The 21772-nt window shown below is 39.9% G+C and overlaps 1 protein-coding gene across 1 annotated transcript in view; it reads left to right on the forward strand.

The window, feature by feature from the left end:
- HPS3 (Hermansky-Pudlak syndrome 3) overlaps nt 1–20996 on the forward strand; it is a 47529-nt gene extending 26533 nt beyond the window's left edge. The window contains exons 8-17 of the mRNA XM_006895573.1: nt 1442–1550; nt 3398–3576; nt 4993–5173; nt 6128–6361; nt 8337–8522; nt 9069–9257; nt 11585–11692; nt 16706–16912; nt 18000–18090; nt 20869–20996. Of these exons, the coding sequence (XP_006895635.1) occupies nt 1442–1550; nt 3398–3576; nt 4993–5173; nt 6128–6361; nt 8337–8522; nt 9069–9257; nt 11585–11692; nt 16706–16912; nt 18000–18090; nt 20869–20996 (1612 nt within the window). The remainder of the gene's footprint in view (nt 1–1441; nt 1551–3397; nt 3577–4992; nt 5174–6127; nt 6362–8336; nt 8523–9068; nt 9258–11584; nt 11693–16705; nt 16913–17999; nt 18091–20868) is intronic.
- The last annotated feature ends 776 nt before the right edge of the window (nt 20997–21772 follow it).

Below are 21772 nucleotides of genomic sequence, written 5' to 3' on the forward strand. Positions count from 1 at the left end.
TCATACCCAGACATCCCCGTGTCATTTCTGGAATGAATCATTGTGCCTGTTGTTTTTGGTGTACATGTTTGAAAATAAAAACCTGGAATGATCATTTCTCTTTTCCTGCAGTAGGAAATCAAAGGATATTTTAAATTAATTTAAGATTTTTGTAACGTTCTTCATAGTTGATCTGTAACATTCAAAACAAAGGATATTGCAAAATATGTTAAAAAATCTTTAGTATTTTAGTGCCAATGTAAGAATGTGCTTTTCTGAACAATAATGGGAAAGAATTGGCCTAGTGATAAGAAGCTGTGCTGCCACCCCAAAGGCTTAAGGTTCAAATTTACAGCTGCTCTGTGGGAGAAAGATGAACAGTCTTTTTTTTTTTTTTAAATTAGTGTGTGTGTGTGTGTGTGTGTGTCTATTTGTGTGTGTGTGCCGTGAAATTGCATCTGACTGATACAGAAGGAGATTGTCCCTCCTTTTTCAGCAGAGCATCTGGTGGATTTGAACTGTTCACCTCTGGGATTGCAGTGCAGCTTCATGCCACTAGGCCATCAGAGCTCGCCAGGGCAGTCTCTTCTTGTGTGATTTATTGCCTCTGAAAACCTGCTGGAGAGTAAGCTATGAGTTGGTTCTGACTTGAGGAAATGACTCTTATCAACAACAACAATTCACATGAAAAAGCTTTTCGTTTTTCTTTGACTTTCAAGGATTACTACCTATTAAAGACTTAAAAAACGGAAATTTCTTTCTGGTAAGGATATTGACAATGCAATACTAACCTTAAAACAGAGTCATGATCTATAGATATGTGCTGGTCTACTTACAAAGGAATTTTCATACTCAATCTCTGGTTAACTCTTGGGTTTTTTCCCCTTTCGTATTGATTAGAATAAACTATAATATCAAATAGTTCTATTTGATATTCTCTGTACTGTGAAAATTTAGTGGTAGGGAGTGCATTCTGATTATGTGCCTAAGGAAAATATAATCAAGAAAAAAAACTGGGAGGCGAGACAGAACCAACTCGTAAGTGATCCTCCAGCACATTTTCAGAGGCAGTAATCCAGGGACTGCCAAAAGAACAAACAGATATGTCTTGGGAAAAGTACAGCCAGAGTGCTTCTTGGAGACAAGGATGGTGATGTTTTGTCTCACATACTTTGGGCATGTTGCTAGGAGAGACTATTCCTTGGAGAAGGACATCAAGCTTGGAAAGGTGAGGATATGTTGTAAAATATTAAATGCTCTAGGCCTGAGTGGTTTTGTGAACTAAAGTTCTATGAAAGTAAACTGTCTTGTTAATTGCTGGAGGAAATACTAAGTGTAAATTATTTCATGGTTCTAATTATTGCAGGGTATCCAGTATTTGTCATTTAAAGCTGTAATTTATTAATAACAATAATAGTAGTATCTTAAAAATTAAAATTCTTGTCCTTTGTTTTACATTTAGTTCTAGAAAAGATACCAGTGTTAAACTCAAAGCATCTCCTCTGGCAGAGGCGGGGTGGAATTTATATGTTGTGAATACAGTATCTCCAGTGCAGCTCTACAAAGAAATGGTACTCCTTTCAAACTTCTAATTCTTACTTATAAAAATTTTGAGGGAAATTGAAGTACAGTGATAGATTTTCAGTCCTCACACGGTCAGAATGCCACAGCTGGACAGAGCTTCCAGGCGCTGTCTGAAAGTAGGCTGTGGGGTTTTCTTCCCCTTGTTGTTTTTACAGCTCTTGACAGTTAAGGAGCCAGTGAAATTCTTTTCACTAAAGTAAGATGTCCTTATTCATAACTGCCTACCTAAAAGGATCAGCTTGTACATGGGTGGGGATGAATCAACCAATTGGCTGATCTAAATATATATAATCTATGACCTTTACATTTAACTCTAGCATAGAGAATCATGAAATGGGGCTGAAGGATCCTGAATTGCTTTCCCCTGCCTCACTCTTCCTTTTCCTGAAGTATTAGATGTCCCTGGCTATGGCATCAGCAAGCAGCATTGTTCTGTGGGGGCAGGCCCAGAGTGGGCATCCTGATTTTTTCTAATGACCCCAGCTGTCCACTCATCCTGTTACGTTTTGAAACTCTTTGTTGTGAAGGTAGGAAACATTGCAAGAATCTGAGTAGTACACCTGGGCTGTTCCCCATACAGTGCCTTACGGTCGGCATTCAGCCTCCTCTGCTCCAGGACTTTTGGCTCTTGCTCTCACTTCATGCTCCCTCTTCTTTACATGCACTTCCCTCCCCACCCCGATCCATTTCAGTTTGTATTTCTTAAAAATCAAAATGCTATCTTGTATAATCCCAGAAAATCATAAACTTTAGTAAACTTAGAATTCATAACAGTTCTAATCTGATTCGTAAGCCATTTTTGTCAGCCCATTATGGCCTTTTTTCACCCTTCAGTTCAAGATGCCATCTAGGATTTGATAATGCTTTAACTGGCTTTTCTCTTTAGTCTATTTCATGATACTGCCATTTTCAGAAACTAATTATTAACACTTCTTCGTCTTCTCTCTCTCTCCTTTAAGAATGCTCTTCAACTTCAACTTGTCTGATTTTTTTTTTAAAAGAGAAGATTCATGCTATGCAGTTTGTGCCAGAATACTGGACAGGTCATATCGTGGCCTGGGGGATTTTATCTGGAGACTAATGATATCTTTCTGCCCCTTGTTAGTGATAGTAATTTTGATCATCTGGTCAAGTGTTGCATGATGTATATCTCTGGCATTTTGATGCTGGTGTTGACTCTGATTCTAACCTTTCTTTAATCTTCCTTAATTTAATGTCTTAAACTCCATCCAGTTGGTTTGACAACTGGAGTCCAAGTACACTAATTGCCTTGGATGAGTTACTGATAAATTATTTGAACCCAATGTGAACTGTTGTGTTAGATGTTGTTAAACCCAAAATCCTCATTTGAAATAAAAAGAAGGAAAGGGGTACTAAGTCTGAATTTGATGAAAGATTTGAATCATGAAACTTTTTATAAAAGATTAGCATTTAAAATATTGTTTATTAACGTTATCAAGTTGTATTCAATTACTGCTGTACTAATGGTACTGCAATATTATTTGAACCTTCTATGAGAATTATGCAAACCTCTCTAATAGCTAGTATTTATATAGTCTCAAACTTAGTCATAGATTTGGGGGGAAATATTTCAGCTAGGAAAGGAAACATTTCTTTTTGCAAAGAGTTATCTAAAGAGAAATGGAAAAAAATTATCATTTTTATTTCAAAATACTTCAGTTAGAGGCGTCACAGTGTTAAATAGTCCTGTTTGTTCATTTGTAGGATTTAATATGTTAACTTTACTAATAAAAGAAATCGATGTTGTTAAGAAGTGGGAACGTTTGAGGCTTCTTTCCTCAGCGGCGTTAGTTATTTGTCCTTTTTGTTTTAGGTCGACTATAGTAACGTCTACAAGACTGTGAAAACCCAGAGCTGCATCCACCTCTTTAGTGAGGCTCATCTCTTGGTGAGAGCTGCCTTGATGGACGACCAGCTGGAGCCTGGCGAGAGGGCCGAGCTCACAGAGGCCTTCAGAGAAAGCTGTGGGCACCTTGGGGACTGTTACAGCAGGTAGGTGGATGTGTCCGCGTTCATCTCTAGTGGTTAATCTATCAAGTGGGTATTGCCTGGGGGTGGTGGGGGGTTCATTCATTCATTCATTCCGCAAGCATCTATTGAGCCCATACTATTGGCTAGGCACTGTTTGCACTAGCCTTTTAAGGAGTCCTGGTGGTATAGTACATTACATGTCAGATGACTAATCAGAAAGTTGGGAGTTTGAATCTTCTAGCTTCTCCAAGGGACAAAGATTGCCAGTTTCCTCCCATAAAGATTTAGTCTCAGAAACCTGGTGAAGGTTCAGTGTGAGTCCAAATTGACTCAAGAGCAGTGAGTTTTGGTTTTGTATCATGTGTTATAGCTAGAAAGACGAACCTAACCTATTCTTGGCTTTCAAGGAGTCACAGTTTCAATAAACAGGGGATCTCAAAGTCAGTATGTTTCTACCACTACTGATTTAGGAATTCGAAATTTTTCTTTAGGTGGTCAGTTAAACTTCACAGAAGCTACCACATAAATAGTTTATTGTCCATTAGTGAAAAAGACAGGTGCTAGTTGGATAGTCTATGATTTTAAACATTGCAGACTGTATTTTTATGATGCCAGAAATGTTCACTAGGATGAAAAGTTGTTTTTATGGGAATAATGTTTAAGAAATATTTTTATCTAGGATTATGCTAAGTCTTACTTGATTCCTATTAATGATTGTTACTGTTGTTGTGAAACATAGTTAGAACCAACACACATCTGTCCCTCTGGTGGGTTTTCAGAGGCAGTTAATTGCATGTGAAGAGATTGCCCATCCTTCTCCCAGGGAGCAGCAGGTGGCCTCGAACTGCATGCCTTCGGGATTGCACTGCTTTTTTATACTAAGTTGTAATTTTACATAATGGACTTTCTAATGTAATGTAATGAAGCATTTGCATTTTTCTGAATTCCTGTTTAAACTAGCCACAACCCAGCAGACATTTCTTGCCACTAGGCCGCCAGAGTTCCCCGTTAAATGATTATAAAATAATAAAGGTTTTTCTTTTTCTGTTTATTTTCAAATATGTTAGAACCATATCATGAACACTGAAGTTCACTTAATGAATTACTGTTTTTCTATATTAATTATGAATTGTTGTGTTGTTGATTGCTGTCTAACCGAGCATGACTCATAGCAAACCTTTGAACAAAAGGCCAGAAGCCTTTCTATAACTCTTGTCATTTATCAAAGTTCATCAGAGTTTCAAGAGTTATCAGACTTTCCAGAGGCATGTTGTTTATGAAGTGGATGCAGGCAAATAATAAACTGCCTTAATTAGAATGATTTTGTAAAATAAAAAAAACATATACTAAGGGCAGTAGAAAAATATTTTTGTAATTTGTCCGTTGCATATTTGAATGTGTCTGCTGACAGCGATCTTCTTCTTTCCTTTCCATCAGGCTTGACACCCAGCATTCCCATCTTGCCTTGCCGTACTATAAGATGTCTGGGTTGTCGATGGCTGAGGTCCTAGCCCGAGTGGATTGGATCGTAGAGGAAGGACCGCAGAAATATGAGAGAGGATTAATCTTTTACATTAATCATTCACTTTATGAAAACCTGGATGAAGAATTAAGTGAAGTGAATATAGTTTTTCTTATTTAGTTGTAGTTAACGTGTTTATATTTTCATTTAAGTAATTTATTTTAAGTGATACTATTTAAAGCCAATTCCAGGTATTTTTCTTCTTTAGTAATACAGTTTTCTTTTTCTGTGAAAATATGTAACCTTTCCCCCCATTTGTAGTCCTGGAATGTATCTTAGGACAGAATTTAAGAGGTCATCCTCTCACACTTTTTCATTATACAGATGGGGAAATGTGGTCTATTAAAGTTCGGTGGAGGAGCCCTGCTGGTAAAGTGGTTAAAGAGCTTGGCTGCTAATCTAAACATCAGTGATTCGAACACACCACTTGTTACTTGGGAGAAAAATGAGCAAAGATTACCACCTCAGAAAACTGTGTGGTGTGATTACGTGTCCTCCATGGCTAGTTGGGTAGACAGCAGTGAGATGTGGGTAGTTGAGTGACCTGCCCAGTGTGACCACAGCCTGTCGGTGGAATAGTGACTGAGTATGGGCAGCCTCCCTGGCGACTTCACTCTCTTAAGTCTTCTATCCAGGGTTCACTCGGGAAACTGACCCAGGGAGCTTAGACATTATTGAAGTTCTTTTTAGCCCCTTAAGTATTTTTTGAAATAGTTGAATGCAGATATGCCAAGTTGGAAATTGCCATCCACATGTTTTAAGATTTTGAGGGAAATAAATATTTCTTATGTTAATGATCTTATTGGGTGTATTTTATACTTTATATAGTGGACTTTCAAATATAATGTATTGAAGCATTTGCATTCTTCTGAATTCCTGTTCAAACTAGCCACAACCTAGCATACATTTCACAGCATTTTCTTTGTTACAACTCAGCTCAACTTGTTCTGTATCTTAGTTAATAGGCTTTTATATTTTTTCATTTTTATTTTTTTTTGTTGTTGCTTCCTATTGGCTGACTGGTTTCGTACTTGTCCACGCTTCCCAAAGGAATTAGCAGCAAAAGTGATCCAGATGTTTCATGCAGCTGAGCCAAAGCAGTTGCCTCATGTTGTCTGCAGCTCTTCTATGAAGAACGCTAATCCTTTGACTGCCATGAGCTACCTTAAGAAGCTGGATGCTTCTGGGTTTTCATCCGTCTTAGTGACACTGGCCAAGGCGACAATGGCTCTGAAAATGGGAGATCTTGACACGCTCAGAAATGAAATGAAAAGCTATTCAGAGGTACGGTACCCTGCCCAACACTTATCCCACACTCAGGTAGGACTAGCTGGTTGCAAGATGCAGGCCTGGTAGCACAGTGGTTAAGGAGTCAGTGGTTCCAATCCATTAGCCCCTTCCGTGGGATAAAGATGTGGCCGTCTGCTTTTGAAAAGATTTATAGCCTTGTGAACCCTAAGTGGCAGTTCTGTCCTGCCCTTTAGGGTTACTGTGGGTCAGAACCAATTCCAGCAATAGGCTTTCTTTTTCCTCCTCTAATTCGGAGGTGTTTAACCTTCTGACTTCTTTCCAACTCAGTTTTTCTGAGTGGTAAGATAAATAGACTTGAAAGTGACCTCAGATAGGAGTGCTTGTGACTTTAGGTTTGGCAAATGAGGAAAAAGAAAAGATAAATGGCAGTAATGGGTATCTGGAGACCTTTCATCTTGGTGGGTCAGAGGACTATACGTGGTGCTGAAGAATGCATAGCCCTGGCCCTCGCAGACGGTCTGATCTGGCGTGGGATGAGGGTGTGCACCAGAACCCGAATGGGGACAAGTGTGTGAGTGCAGGAAGAGGGATGCTGACGAGCGGGGGAGCCCAGCGCATACGGCGATAACTTCCTCTTGGGAGTATGGCAGAATCCTCATAGAGGATCGGGTGGTTGGATGTAGTCTTGAAGGAAGAGTGGCTTTATTTCTTTTTTAAAGAGGCCATTTAGGGAACATGAGACAAAGATGTTAGTCATTTAAGGTGTACCACTGAACATTTTGTGTACCAGCCATTTCTTTTCTAAGCCCCTGGACTGGATGTTCACAGTCCTCCGTGTTGGTGATATTGCCCTAGCTATTGTACAGATGGGGAATCTGAGACGGAGCCTCTGAACTGCTTGTGCAGGTCATGCTGTTGAGTTGTAGAGCCAGGACTTGAACCAGGCAGTCTGGCTCCATTATTCATTGTGTTGCCTAACTTTGGTCAGATCCCCACAGCAGGATTTTGGATTCTAAAACAAGAACATCTGAAGATCACTGATGGGTTTTCTGTGATGAGGAGAGCCAGTTGACATCCATACATTCTCTGGTTTGAAAAATAGAATGATTTACAAATGAATTTTCATCAGTAATTTTGGAAGCCCAACCAAACCAAACCTAAATTTGTTACCTATTTTTCAGTCAAGTAGAGGGAATATAAATCTTTCTACAGAATTAGGACATCTTATGGCTCATAAATTTTCATATGGAAAAAAAATTTTTTTTTTCATATGAGTAGCTTAAACAGTGATGTCCTCCTTTATGCTGGGTGAATTATCTCAGTCACAAAAGGACAAATAGTGCATAATGTCACTGTTATAGAACAGGACTGACATGGTGGAGGGAAACTAAGAAAAGAAGGAATAAATAACATATGCTGCATTGAAACAGAAGATGAAAAGATGTGTTTAACACGTTGCCACACTCTTTTAAATTGATGACCGTGCTTAGAAACACATTTTTCCCCCCTCGATGTATATCCATCATTTGTGGCAACGTGTTAAAAGGAATATATTATTGGGTATTTTTTGCATGACGAGAGTCCAGAATGAGAGTTGAATAGTAAAGTGGACTGGGGTGGGAGAAGGAAATTGTGCAACAATGAAGGAAATTTTTTCAAAGAGAAAAGTGAATGGCAGGATGGTACGGAGGAAAATGTGCAACAATGAATGAATAGAAATCCAAGTTCTCTATAAACTTTCATTAAAATCTCAATTAAAATGAAAAAAAAAAAATTAACCTCCTCCCCCCCAACCAAAACAATGATTTCCTCTTTTGTGTAATAACTAATTTTGGATTTTTTTTATTTTGTTTTTATAATATGTTACTTAATTTTGTAGTAAAAGAAATTGAGATATAAGTAAATGAATAAAGCTTAACTGTAAATCTTAAATACACTAGAAAGCATTTTAAATATTGACAACCTGACTGCAGTGTGTAGTTTACTCCTAAATTCTTTTTATCTGAAGATGAAGTTGGTCCGTGGCTTCATTCTGGAACCTCGACTTCTGATTCAGCATCAGAAAGGACAGATTGTTCCAACTGAGCTTGCGGTTCACTTGAAGACGACCCAACCAGGACTGATTGTGGCCTCAGTCTTGGGCTTACAGAAGAACAACAAAATTGGAATTGAAGAAGCAGATTCTTTCTTTAAGGTTTGCCTCTTTGGAAATGTAGTTTGTCTAGATGGGCTGATAAATACAGTGGAGAGGCAAGCATCAGTTTATAGGAGAAAATTTTTCATTCACTTATATGTATATTAAAAAAGCCTAGACTTAGCCTAATCAGTTTAAAAGATAAAAATAGAATTGAAAAGACAGTATCTTGGAAAATTGCATTCATGCAGTCTGTTTCCAGTTTCCTTCCAGAATGTCTGGATTTGCTTCTGTTGTGGCATTGATCCTTCTAGAGAGATTATTAAAGGGAGCTCTGGGGATGTAGTTTGTAGGAAGCACTCATGTTAACTTTCAGGCAGCGTCCTTCTGACCGTTCAGGTCCACTAGGGGCTCTTTGAGAGAAAAGTGGACACTCTCCCATGTGATTTATAGCCTCAGAAACCCTGTGCCTTGTCAGCAGTGTGTCAGTTCTGAACTGATGGCATTGAGTTCAGTTGAGTGTTCATTTATGACCCACGTGACGTTGTGACTTGGTCAATGTTAATTTGTCTGTGTCAGTTGGGGCTTGTCTTGCTCTTACACCAGGTGCTCTGTGGTGAGGACGAAGATTGGGCTCCTCAGCTCTTGGTGGACTTCTGGGAAGCTCAGCTGGTAGCGTGCCTCCCCGATATGGTACTTCAGGAACTGTTTTTCAAGCTCACATCACATTACATCTGGCGATTATCAAAGAGGCAGCAGCCCGACTCTCCACCCTTACGAACGTCAGAGGATCTGGTAAGAGAATGGAAGAAGACATTAAATTATACTGGCACATTATCTTCACTAATACACTTTGTTTTATTTTGCTTTTTAAATGAAATTTTTATTTTATACTGATTTACTTACAAAGTTCGTATACACTGTTTTTCACACGAGTTCTTTCCCATTTTCTGTACCGACACCTCCCTTCACCCATCAGATTGTGCAACCTTGTGATTATTGCCTGTCCTCACCACTCTGCTTCTACACTCCCACCTTGGATTATCATACACATTTTACTAGTTCTCTTTCTGTTTCTACAATAATGGTTTTATACAGTATTTGTCCTTTTGGGACTGAGTTCACCTAGCATAATGCTCTCCAGTCCCTCCTAAGTTGGGCAGTGATTTTCAAAATCATTGCTCCTGTGTGTGTGTTGTATTCCATCATGTGACTACACCCATTTGATTGTGGTTGGACATTGGGCTGTTTCTGTGTTCTTGTGATAGTGACTAGTGCTGGTATGAACGTTGGTGTACAAATCTCCATTTGTGCCTCAGTTCTAAAGTTCTCTTGTGGTTTATTCCAAGCAGTGGAATAGCTGAAGTCCTATGGTATTTCTATGTTCAGCTTTTTGAGGATGTGCCAAACTGCCTTCCAGAGTGGTTGTACCATTTTATAATCCCACTAACTGTATCAGAATTCCTCTCTTTGCAATCTCTCCAACATTTATTACTTGCTGTCCTGTTAAACTTTGCCACTACTGCTGGAGTGAGAGGGTATCTCATTGTGGTTTTGATTTGCATCTCTCTTACTACCATTGATTTTAAGCATTTCTTCATGTGTCTTTTGGCCATCCACATATCTTACTCTGAAAGTTCTTCCCATATGTTTTGCCCACTTTGTAATTGTGTTATCACTGTTTTTATTGTGGATGCCCTGTAGGATTCTACAAAGTTTTGATATGAGACCCTTGTCTAAAATAGTATTGCCGAATGTTTTTGCCAATCAGTAGGCTTTCTTTTCACTCTTGGAAAATGTTTTTAATGAGCACGTGGATTTAATGTTTAGGAGGTCTCATTCATCAATTTTATCCTCTCCAGATTGTGCTTTTCTGGCTGTATTTGGCAGGTTTTTTATACCATAGACTGCCATCTAAGCTTAATCCCAGTTTGTCTCTTATGAACTTTATGATTTGGGCTTTACTCCCAGGTCTCTGATGCACCTTGAGTTGAGTTTTGTGCATGGTGTGAGATGTGGATCCTGTTTCAGCTTTCTGCAGGTAGTAGTCCAATTTTACCAGCACCATCTGTTCAAGAGGTTGTCATTTCCCCATTTGATAGGTTTCTTTTCTTGTCGAATATCAGTTGACCATAGATAGATGGGTCTATTTCTGGGTCTTCATTTCTGTTCCCTTGGTCTGTGTGCCTGTACATTGTATCAGTACCGTGCTGTTTTGGTTATTAACACTGAATAACACACTTTCTTATTCTTAATGACTTAAAATCTTAATGACCAAACCAGTTTATATGCCCTGTATTAGCACAGAAGTTAAAAGTACACCTTAAGCTTATTAGTAACTGAAGTGGCCAACACTCCAATTATATCTCCCAAGAGGCCTCTGGCAACTTCTGTATTGCTTTCTTGTATTAACTCAGCCTCCAAAATATGTGGGAAGGGGCTCACCCCAAAATATCTCCTAGTCTATACACATTGAGACGAGAATCCTAAAGTGGATCAAGACAAAAGAGAAATCTGTAGACTTCACAGTGGGAGAGGAACTGCAGAAGGCTATTGGAGAGACACTTCCTAGTGGGCTGCCGTTTCCTGTGACTGTGCACATGGGAGACGTTCAAGAGCACCGGGGCAGCCACGGCATCTGCTTCCTGCACGCTCCCCCTCCCTTCCAGCCCCTTTGCCTTTCCCGGATGCCGTAGCTAATGTAGGTTAGTTGAGAAATTCACCAAATTCCTGAGGGGAGCTTATGGAAAAGCCTTGAGCTTAGGAAAGCCTTGAGAATCTCTGGAAGATATTTTGCCTGCCAAGGAAAGTAGTCTACATAAAAATAATTTCAATTATTACTGTTGATTCTTTTTTGAGTGCAGTTAGCTTGAAAGCAGTGTAGTTCTTTTTGCTGAGGGGGTGGGGGGCGGAATACATTCTGGACAATTTCCCTTTCCAGTTCCAGAGAAAGTATATACTTAATTCTGTAATATAGCAGAGGATTAATGATTGCTTGTGTAATTTTTTTGTAGAATGGATGAAGGAGGACTTTTTTTTTTTTAGTTTGCTTTTATTTTAAAGGACTTTCTGATCTTTTTAAAAAATTGTTCTTTATCTCATAAATATCTTTTACATTTTAGATAAATGCCTGCAGTCATTATGGTTTAATCTATCCATGGGTTAATGTCCTAGTATCATCTGATTCCTCAGCTGATAAAAATTATACAGAAGACCTTTCAAAATTACAGGTAAATATAGATACCTATTTTTCTTATGAATGTACATGTTACAATGCAGTGTGTGAGATTTCAATTTGGTAAAACTTCCAGTACCCTGTTCCTCTCCAGTATGTAATTTTAGGGCACAAATCCATAACAGACTTGAAAACATTGATAAACTGGTAGAATGTCTAAGACTTGCTGGTGTTTTCCTTGGCCCTAATTTATTTAGTGAGAGGAAGCTGCATTGCAGTCTCAAAGGCACACAGTTTGAATCCACCAGCTGGTCCATGGCCGCAGTCTCTGGTGTGTCCCCTCCCTGCACAGCTCATGTGCCGCTCCGTGTGCTGCAGTCCCTGGTGCTTGTGTCCCTTCACAGCACACGTGCTGCTCTGTGTGCCACAGTCTCTGGTGTCCCCCCTTCCTGCACAGCTCATGTGCCACTCCGTGTGCTGCAGGCCCCACCAGTGCTGCCGTGTCTTCCTGATCCCCAGGCTGAGTCCAGCTGTCCTTTTCCCTGCATTCCTTTCCCGTCATTCATTTTCATTTCCCATTTAGCCATTTTACACTTTTGAGCTTGCAGCCCCGGGCTTCCTCCCTGGCAGGTAGTGTAGGTGAAGTAACTATTTACAGACACCGAACTGGCCTGGTAGGGGTACAGGTTGGGGGAGCTGGAAGAGCCTGTTGCTTAGGCTCAACCAGTAGACCGGACAGTTATTTCCAAAAGTAGAGTTCATGACATCCTTAAAATTCACTGAAGGAGCTTTATGTTGGTTCCTGGCCCTCGTTCCCTTGTGATACAGAGGCTTTTGCTAAGAGCTTCACTCCTTAGCATGTGCTGGAAGTATGGCATGCTGCACTGGGAAGACTGGCAAGGGTCTGCCCTTGGGGAACGTGCACACTGATGACCCAGTTGTCACTACTGAGTCTCTCCTGTTACAGTTCTAAGGTGTTTCTATCATCACTGCTTGGAAAATTCAGCTCTTATAAAATATTAACTCTCAGGTTTTTAGAACGTGTACTTTTTCCCCTGAGGAACTTGATTATTAAAAGATAGAAGTGTAGATTCCCTAAACTTCTCTGAATCCGTTCTTTGATCTGTGAGTGGATTAGTCTTAATGATTAAGAAAAATTTGTTATACAGAAAAGGGAGAGTTTAAAATCATGTGCCCCACACGTTCCCTTCCCCTCACACAGATTGGTTGTGGGTCCCTGTCTTGCCCTTCATCGCTATAATAGGATCTCTCTGCAGAAATGAAAATCGATCTGTAAATCATCTCAGGAGCACAGTGGGGAAGCGTTCTGGTGCTAACTGAAAGCTTGGCAGGCTGAACTGACCTAGCGACCTCAAGGGAAGGACCTGGCAGTCTCTTCCCACCAAGATGACAACCTCAGAAACCACTAGGGTTTCTGCCCCTGTGGGTTTGAGTGGTAATGCCTTGAAAGTCCTCTATAGTTAATCACTTCTCGGCCTTTTGGCTAAAATCAAGTGTTGCACTCTACAGTTAATCTGCATGCTAAAAACAAAATCTCTATTAGGAATGACAATAAGCAAAACCAAAAGACTTCCCCTAAATCCAGTGCTGTCAGTCGGTTTGACCCACTGAGCAGCCCTACAGGACAGAGTAGAACCTCCCCCGTGTTACTGAGGCTGCTCAGCTGGGAGCCAACTAGCATCTCTCTCTTGTGAGGAGCAGCCAAAAGATTCGAACTGATAACCCTTTGGGTACCAGCTGAGCATTTTAACCACTGCATCACCAGGGCTCCTTTGACATTATATGTTTTTTTTATGTGCCATCAGATCAGAACCAACTCATAGCTAACCCTTCGGCGGGCTTTCAGAGATAGTAAATCACACAGGAAGCAATTGTCTGGCTTTCTCCCACGGAGCCCTGGTGGATTCAGCCTAAGTGCCTTTGTGCTGACAGTGCAGCTCCCCATCACTAAACCACTAGAACTCGCGTGGAATGACATAGTAACTGCTAAATCCACTATGCTGGTCATCACTGGCCCTGTCTCTTTGACCCATCTTTGTAGTCATCTGTCCTGAGAGCCACAGTGTGGCTGCCTGGGTGTCAGGATCCCATCCCTGCTCGGTCAGGGTTAACCATGAGGGACATAAATGGCAGGAGAGAGTCGCGCATGTTTAAGAGTGGGGTCAGTCCATTTCTAATACTAGAGAAAATGAGTCACTCTGCTCAGAAGTCAGTGTTAGTAGCCTCTTAAACAGTCTTCATCAGATGATTAATGTCTAGTGCTGAGAAAAGCTCTGGCAAGCTAACGGCACTTGTTTAAATCTCCCAGATGCTCTGCAGGAGGCAGATGAGCAGTCTCCTCCCATGAGATCTGCAGCCTCCAAAACCCAGTGGAGGGTCAGCTTTGTGTAGATTGCGACTCCATGGCTGTGAAGGAGGGTGGGTGGTTTTTTTATACCAGTCACATTTGTTGGTGACATAAAGTGAAGTAAAATTTATCAGGAGGGTCCAGTTCTTGGAAGAAGGCATCATTCTTGGAAAGGTGGACAGTCCGAGAAAGAGAAGAATCTTAACAAGTTGGAGTGATGCAGTGACTGTGACAAGTAGGCTTGAAGATGTCAGAGAACATGATGATGGCTCAGACTCGGACAAGATGCTCTGATCTGATCTTTCTAGGGTCCCCATGAGTTATAGTTGTCTGGAGGCCACATAAAAATAAAGTTTAATTTATAGAATCATTTTGTAACAAGTTTTGACTGATATAATTATGATATGAGCTAGTCCTATCTTTTTTTCTTTTCTGTAGTGATTCCACTTAACCCTAAATTGAGTATACAAATTTTCTGGGTTTTTTTTCTCATGTTTTGAGCCCCTTTGCATACGAGATTACCACTTTGTTTCCTCTTTATTTTGTTAAAGTCATAATTACTGAACAGTAAGGAAAGGGACCAACCTTATTCTCTTAGCCATTCTTTGGTAGATCTTTGAAAGAAGATAATCAAGCTGATAGTAAATGCATAGTTCACATCCCATTTTCTTTGATGACTCTGAGAAGATGCTGTAGCAAAAAGGATACAGAGAGAAGATTATGACATGACTGTCACGTCTGTTGAGGAGAAAGAGAAAGTACAGTTATTTTGGTGGTAGAATAAAAAGTAATACTTATCTTTTACATGCCTAAAAGTAAAACTTTGGGCCTGTAACCAGGAGAAACCGGTCCTTGGAGAAAGACATCATGCTTGGAAGGGTGGATGGGACAGCACAGGAGAGGGAGACCCCACATGAGGTGGATTAATACAGTAACTGGGGTAATAAGGGTTGGTGTGTCAGAATTAGTGAGACTGACTCAGAACAGGGCAGGCTTTATACTTTACACTACTGTACACAGGGTCACTGTGAATCACAGGCAACTCAACGGCACATAACAACAACAACATAACAAAAATAAAATATACAGTGTCCAGGTCTGAACACCATCCATTCCTGTGTCTTTAAGAATTTGTAGGTAAATTGAAACAGGTGCATTCTCTTTTTTTGAGGCCAGAAAAAGCTTGCTGAAAATTCAGCAAGTGAAGATGATCTTAATAAAGAATTTGTTTCAAGTAAAAAATATCCCTCAGACTTGGTGCCTTCAAGTTGTTTCTGCCTCACAGCCAGCCTCAGTTGGGTTTCGAGACTGAAGTTTAATGGAGGCGCGTGCCCGTCTGCGGGGCGCTGATGACTAAGGGCTCTGGGGATGCTCGGCCTTGGGGTGAGCAGTGCTGCTTGCTTCGGCCACCAGAGCTCTCCTCTCTTATTTCAAGTGTGTATTTGTTATCGGGTGCTGTTGACTTGGCGCTGACTCCCAACTACCCCTCCAGTGGGTTTTCAGAAGCTGTATATGAGGAGATTGCCTAGCTTTCTCTCCAGGAGCAGCAGCTGGTGGATTTGAACCGTGTACCTTTGGGCTGGCAGTGTAGCTTCTTTCCACTAGATTTCAAGTAGGGGTTGGTTAAATCTTCAAAGTGGGGGCCAGTTTACATAATATTACAAGACAGGTGTGAAGGGACTTCCTATATCAACTAAATTTCACTGCTGTCGATGTCATGGAGCTGGTGGCAAATGAAACTAACAAATAATTAGGTTTTATTTATTTTAAATGTTAATATCCCCTGGTGCTTAAATATAGATAATGCAAAAAGCATTAAGAGGAAAACAAACAAACAAAATATATACTTTGTCTTCCTATCTAGAGGGATAATTTGTTTTGTTTTTTGATGGCCTCCCATAGATATTCTATATATATATATATATATATATATATATATATATATATCCCTCTGTACAAAAGTATAATGATGTTTTACAAAACTTTAAAGATGCTCTGAATATAATTTTATTTTGAGCTTTTTTACTGAGATTATGAGCATTTTCTTGTAATTGTTAAGTGCTGTCGAGTCACCTGCAACCTATAGTGACACTATGTACAGCAGCTCTGAACCCTTCCCTGTCCTGAGCCAGTTTCACTAATTCTGACACACCAACCCCATTACCCCAGATACTGTATTAATCCAACTCATCTGGGGTCTCATAATAGTCATTGAAAACATACTTTTTACTTACAGAAAATTCCATCATAAAAATGTCTTGTAATTTATTTACTCCACCATTTTTAATAAGATTATTTCTTATTAATATCACAAGTATTTTTATGAACATCACTAAACAAAAGTTTAGAACAAATAATTACTTATTTTCCTAGGAGTAGGTCCTAAAATGGTCCCATCAGTTTTAATTTATAGTTCATCCAAAGCAAATAAAACCGTATGTTTAAAAAATGGTTGCTTTCTAGTCTATAGGTCCTTATCCTTTAACAAAACATGTTTTCAAGATAATACTTTAGTCCATTCTCCCCCCCTTTTGGTGAGTGAGGTTATTATTTTTTTAAAAAAATACTGGTTTATTACAAAGTTCATACATTGTTTTTGACACTGGCTTGGGGTTGATCTTATTAAAGAATTGTGTCCTGCATGTTTTGTTTAGTTTCTTGACGCCTTCACTCTGTAACATCTCACTTTTCTGTTCATAGTCTCTTATATGTGGTCCTTCATTTGACATAGCTTCCATTATTCCGTTCCTGGAGCTGCTCTCAGAAGACACCCCTGCTGGCCTCAGTGTCCACGTTCTGTGTCACACGCGGTTGAAAGAGTATGAACAGTGCATAGACACACTGTTAGAGCGGTGCCCGGAGGCCGTCATTCCATACGCCAATCATGAGCTCAAAGAAGAGAATCGGGTACGCTCTTCACATGATGTTTCTTTAATTTGATCAAATTTGATGGTCCTGTTGCCTTTGCCTTGTCTGCTGAATAGAAACAAATTGGCCCAGCCTCACAGGGTCGTGTAAGTCAAATGGCCATATATGTTTAATATATGTTACGGTGATGATGGGTTACTGGGTGGTAGAAACAATTAAATGCTAAACTAGGCAAAAATGGGCAGTCTGAGCCCACCCGAAGGGACCTCAGGAGATGGGTATTGACGATCTGCTTCTGAAAAGTCCTAGCAGTTCTACTGTGGACATATGGGTCTGCTCTGAGGCAGAAGGGAGTGGCAGGCAACTCAGAACAACCACATCTACCAGTATACACAGAATCCTGGTGACCTATGTGATCACGGCCATTGGGAACCCTGCGGAGTGCTCTTTGCACCAGAACAGTGGGGCTGACATTAGTTGGAATTAGTTTATGATGTTATGTTCTGTTTATGGAAAAAATTCTTGGAAATGAAATAAGTTATTACCTGGAGATTTTGGAAACCAATGGATGAAAAATCTTTATGCTAATTGTCTTTTAGTTTAGAAATTATTAGAGGTTAACTTTTTTCTTTCTTCTTGCCATCTAAGAGACAATGATAGGATATGTCTGTGTTTCATCTCAAATACAGCAAATGGATATATACAATGTTTGCATTATTGACTTTTGAAGTCAAGAACTTGACTTTTGGCGAGCTCTGGTGGCCTCGTGGCAAGAAGCTGCACTGCAATGTCAGAGGTACACGGTTCGAATCCACCAGATGCTCTGCTGGAGAAGGAGGAACAATCTCCTCCTGTACCAGTCAGATCTGATTTGACGGTACACACAAAATATAATGAAATAAAATAAAAAATTTAAAAAGAAAAAGAACTTGACTTTTGTGTTACATAACAATTCAAACAGAGGACTGCCTGCTCATTATAACCTCTGTTGTAATAAATGTTGCTGCTTTTGAAAAAATGAGATTATTTTGCCTAGTAAATTCCTGTATAGTCTCCTTGTGAATCTTTTTATTGAAGAGTATTTGTTCTTACCAAACCCAAATTTACTCATTTTTCCACAAGATAGACTCTGTGGTGGAAGAAATTACTGCCTGAACTTTGTCGGAGAATAAAATGTGGTGGAGAGAAATATCAACTCTACTTGTCATCGTTAAAAGGTAAAATTGTCACCATCTTATCCTGGATTATAAGATTTAAAGTCTGAGTTTTAGTTTCCTTAATTTGCCGAAGCGTGGCCTTTTCTGATGTTTTCTGTGATTCCACCAGAGTTGAGGAGGACCCTCACACAGTCCTCTACTCTGTAGGGAGCTGTACCGTTAACCCAGAGGCCGGGTCTCCGTAGTATTGGGTATCAACAGCTCCTCAGTAGAAAGATGGACAAGTCTCCTCCAAAACTCAGTGGAGGTCAGCCATCTTTCTACGTTTCTCACAAAGAAGCAAGTGGCAGATGTTTGATGATCATCCTGCATCAAATTTATTAATTTGGAAATGATTACAGTAGGCCCTCAGTAATCATGAGGACCGCATCCCCAGGCCCAGCCTTCTGTAGAAGGTATACAGAAGGTTGTGTGCAAATATGTGCAAATACTTTACCATTTTATATGAGGGACTTGAGCAGCTTCCGATTTTGATATTCATACGTGCGGAAAAGGGCCGTTTTATATGAGGGACTTGAGCATCTGATTTTGGTGAATACTGTCCTAGAAGCACTCCGCTGGAGATACCAAGGGACAGCTCTGTGTGGTGGATCACTTTCTAGTGCAGACACACCTCATCTTCACCTCTTGGAGACATCATCCTTTTTTTTTTAAATTTTACTTTATTATTGTGTGTACCGTCAAATCAGATCTGACTGGTACAGGAGGAGATTGCCCCTCCTTCTCCAGCAGAGCATCTGGTGGATTCAAACCGTGCACCTCTGGGGTTGCAGTGCAGCTTCTTGCCACCAGAGCTTGCTGACATCATCCTTTTATGATCTGCATACAAACCCTCTACCTCTTACCCATAGTAGTTTTCCTTTTATCTCTCGGAACACGTGTGTGTAAGTGAGTGATGGTCCTGGCACTGTGTGTGACGCCGTGTCTGAAGGCTGGCACGGTGGTTCTGTGCTGCTGTACATCACTCCCCGGCAGCATGCCTCTTACTGGGGAGCAGTCTGTAACCCTTGATGTGAAGGGGCGACACCTGGAGAACTTCAGGGCCATGGGTTCTCCCCACCCCAATTAGAAAGTAATAGATAACATCACAGCTACCAATTCAACATTTGTTTTCCATATACAGTTTAGTGAGACCAGTTCATGTTGTGTAACTATTCCCAGTGTTTTTGCCATACTTCTGTTTACGTAAACAGGAATTCAGTTGCTCCTAAACAGTAATCCCATTCCCCCTGCTCCATAACCCTAGTAAACTCTCATTTCTGTATATTTATTCAAGTCCGTTTTAAAAGGGACTTCTCTGATGGTGGCTCAACACAAAATACACAGAGTACAACACACAGTACACAAAGCTGAGCCTGAGATCTGAGCACTGGAACTGCGTTCTAGGTTTCCCACTTGCTGAGTGACGGCACAGGCAGGTAGGGATCCACAGTGCTCTGTGGGGAAAGTTATAAAATGTATGTATACCTGGATATTTATTGACTGCTACTCCTTCAATATCATGAATTCTCTAGTGAATACTGGAAATGTTCACTCAAACACATTATTTTGCAGTTTGGAAAAAGATAAAAGTGTCAGGAAAGCAAATTGGTGCTTATGAATAACATGGAAGTCTTTACAATAATGTCAGTCTCGAAAGGCATTGGTTTAAGAGGCTGTTACTTAATAATGATACCTAACAGTTCATGGTATTTTTTAAATGTAACAAGCTATGTGCAGTGTAGCCCCCATACTTAGACTGAGTATCTATTATGATGGGAAATTAAGCAGCAGATAATTATGATTGTTGTTCCGCATGATGAATCAGTGTCATTAAATCACACATGTGAAAAATGTCATATTGCCAAGTATATATTTATGCCAAGTATATTTGTGTGTGTGTGTGTGTGTGTGTGTGTGTGTTCTTGCAGTAGTATAATATTATTCAAGTGATTCTGTTGTCTTTAAAATATAGTAGAAATTTGCTAAAATATAATGCAATCTAGCAATGTTGTTGTTGATTGCCGTCAAGTCAAGCATGACTCCTACAGACCCCATGAGCAAAAGACCTGAAGCCTTCCTATAAACTATCGTAGTTTCTCGACGATCATAGAGTTTCCAGAGGCACATTCTTCAGCAAGTGGATACCACTCCTGCTTCCAGAATCTAGCAATAGCAAGTTCAAACTGCATAGCCTTCTGACACTTCCAGAAAGTGTTTAATTTGTTAAAACCATAGCCTGTATTTAAGATACTATACTGATTCTTTTTCAAGTCAATTTTTTTTATTATTATTAATTTTAATGAAAATTTACAGAGACTTTGGCTTTCTTTTCATTCACTGTTACACTTTTTTCCCTGTCCACCCCACCCCCCAGTACACTCGTCTCTTTGAAAAGTAAAAGAAAAATTCTTTCATTGTTATGCAATCCCTCCCCCATGTCCGCTCCACTGTGCAGCCTTCGTTCTGGACTCCTGTCCTGACAATAATACCTAATCACATAGCCCTTTTAAACAGTTCTCTCCCTCATCTGTTTCAGTGCATGTACTGATTCTTACAGGGAGATCTAGTGTAAGGAGTTGTGTTGCCAGCACCCACTGCTGTGTGGGAGAGAAATGGGCAGTCTCCCTCCGTGTCACTTACAGTTTCTGAAAACTGACTGAATTTGGTTCCGCCTAGGTGGCACTTAATGGCAGTAACTGACTGTATTGCTTGAACTAGCTTCTGACTGACTGATGAGAGGAGTGTTTGGTAACAGTCTGACTCAGTACTGATCTACATATTCTTGCCTGTGAACAGAAACCCTGTCAGTTTTGGCTGTGGAGCTAGAGCTGAGGGATTTCCTGGCCGCCCTCCCAGAAGACGGCGCTGCAGCATTCTTCTTGCCTTATCTTCTTTACTGCTGCCGGAAGAAATCATTGCCATGAAGGAATCAGTCGATAAATGCCATAGTGTGTGTTAAGACTGAATTTGAAAGTATTAAATTGCAGATGAAAAATACAAGTCCAGGATTTTCATACGAATGTATATATTGCAAATGCCTGCAGGCTGCTTATCTTACCATGTAGTAAGACTATTAATGTCTTAATTTATTACCTGAATCTATTTAATAGTCCAGAATGGAAAAAAAGTTATAATTAAGATATAAATTACTCAAAGAAGCTGGTTTTCTGTGTTGTTTTTGGTTTTGCTTTGTTTTGTTTTTAAAGGGGACCTATTTTTATTCCAAGGAGCAGTATCAACTCAGTGTTGTTGGAGACATGACAATCTTCCATCCCAGAATACTTTAAGGAAATTTCTTGTCAGTGTTCTTGAAAGAACGTCACTACAAGTGACCCAGAATTTTATCTTTTTGATAATAGATTTCTTATTGGATTGCCTTTTTGTTTTTAAATTTAAGAGAGCTGTCAAAGGATTTCAAACATTTTCTTGTTACTTTTAAAACTTCTGATCTGTCTTTGAATCAAATGAAGTCAGAATTGACAAAGCTAACTAACGTTGCTCTTGTCTGGCTAGTTAGTAACAGGATTTGTTCTGTGCATGTTTTCCAGCCAAAGACCTTTCTCATTTTCTGTTGATTTCTACTCTTGCCCTTCTAGCTACAATGTATGTGAAAATAAAGAAATGTATTACTATATTTTCATATGTGTCTTCTTTTTATAATCTCTTGTTAAGGAATCTTGAGTTCAAGTGCAGCTCATCA

The sequence above is a fragment of the Elephantulus edwardii genome, unplaced genomic scaffold (genome assembly GCF_000299155.1).
Source record: "Elephantulus edwardii isolate Elephantulus edwardi_28Jun2011 unplaced genomic scaffold, EleEdw1.0 scaffold00169, whole genome shotgun sequence".
Classification (NCBI taxonomy): Eukaryota; Metazoa; Chordata; class Mammalia; order Macroscelidea; family Macroscelididae; genus Elephantulus; species Elephantulus edwardii.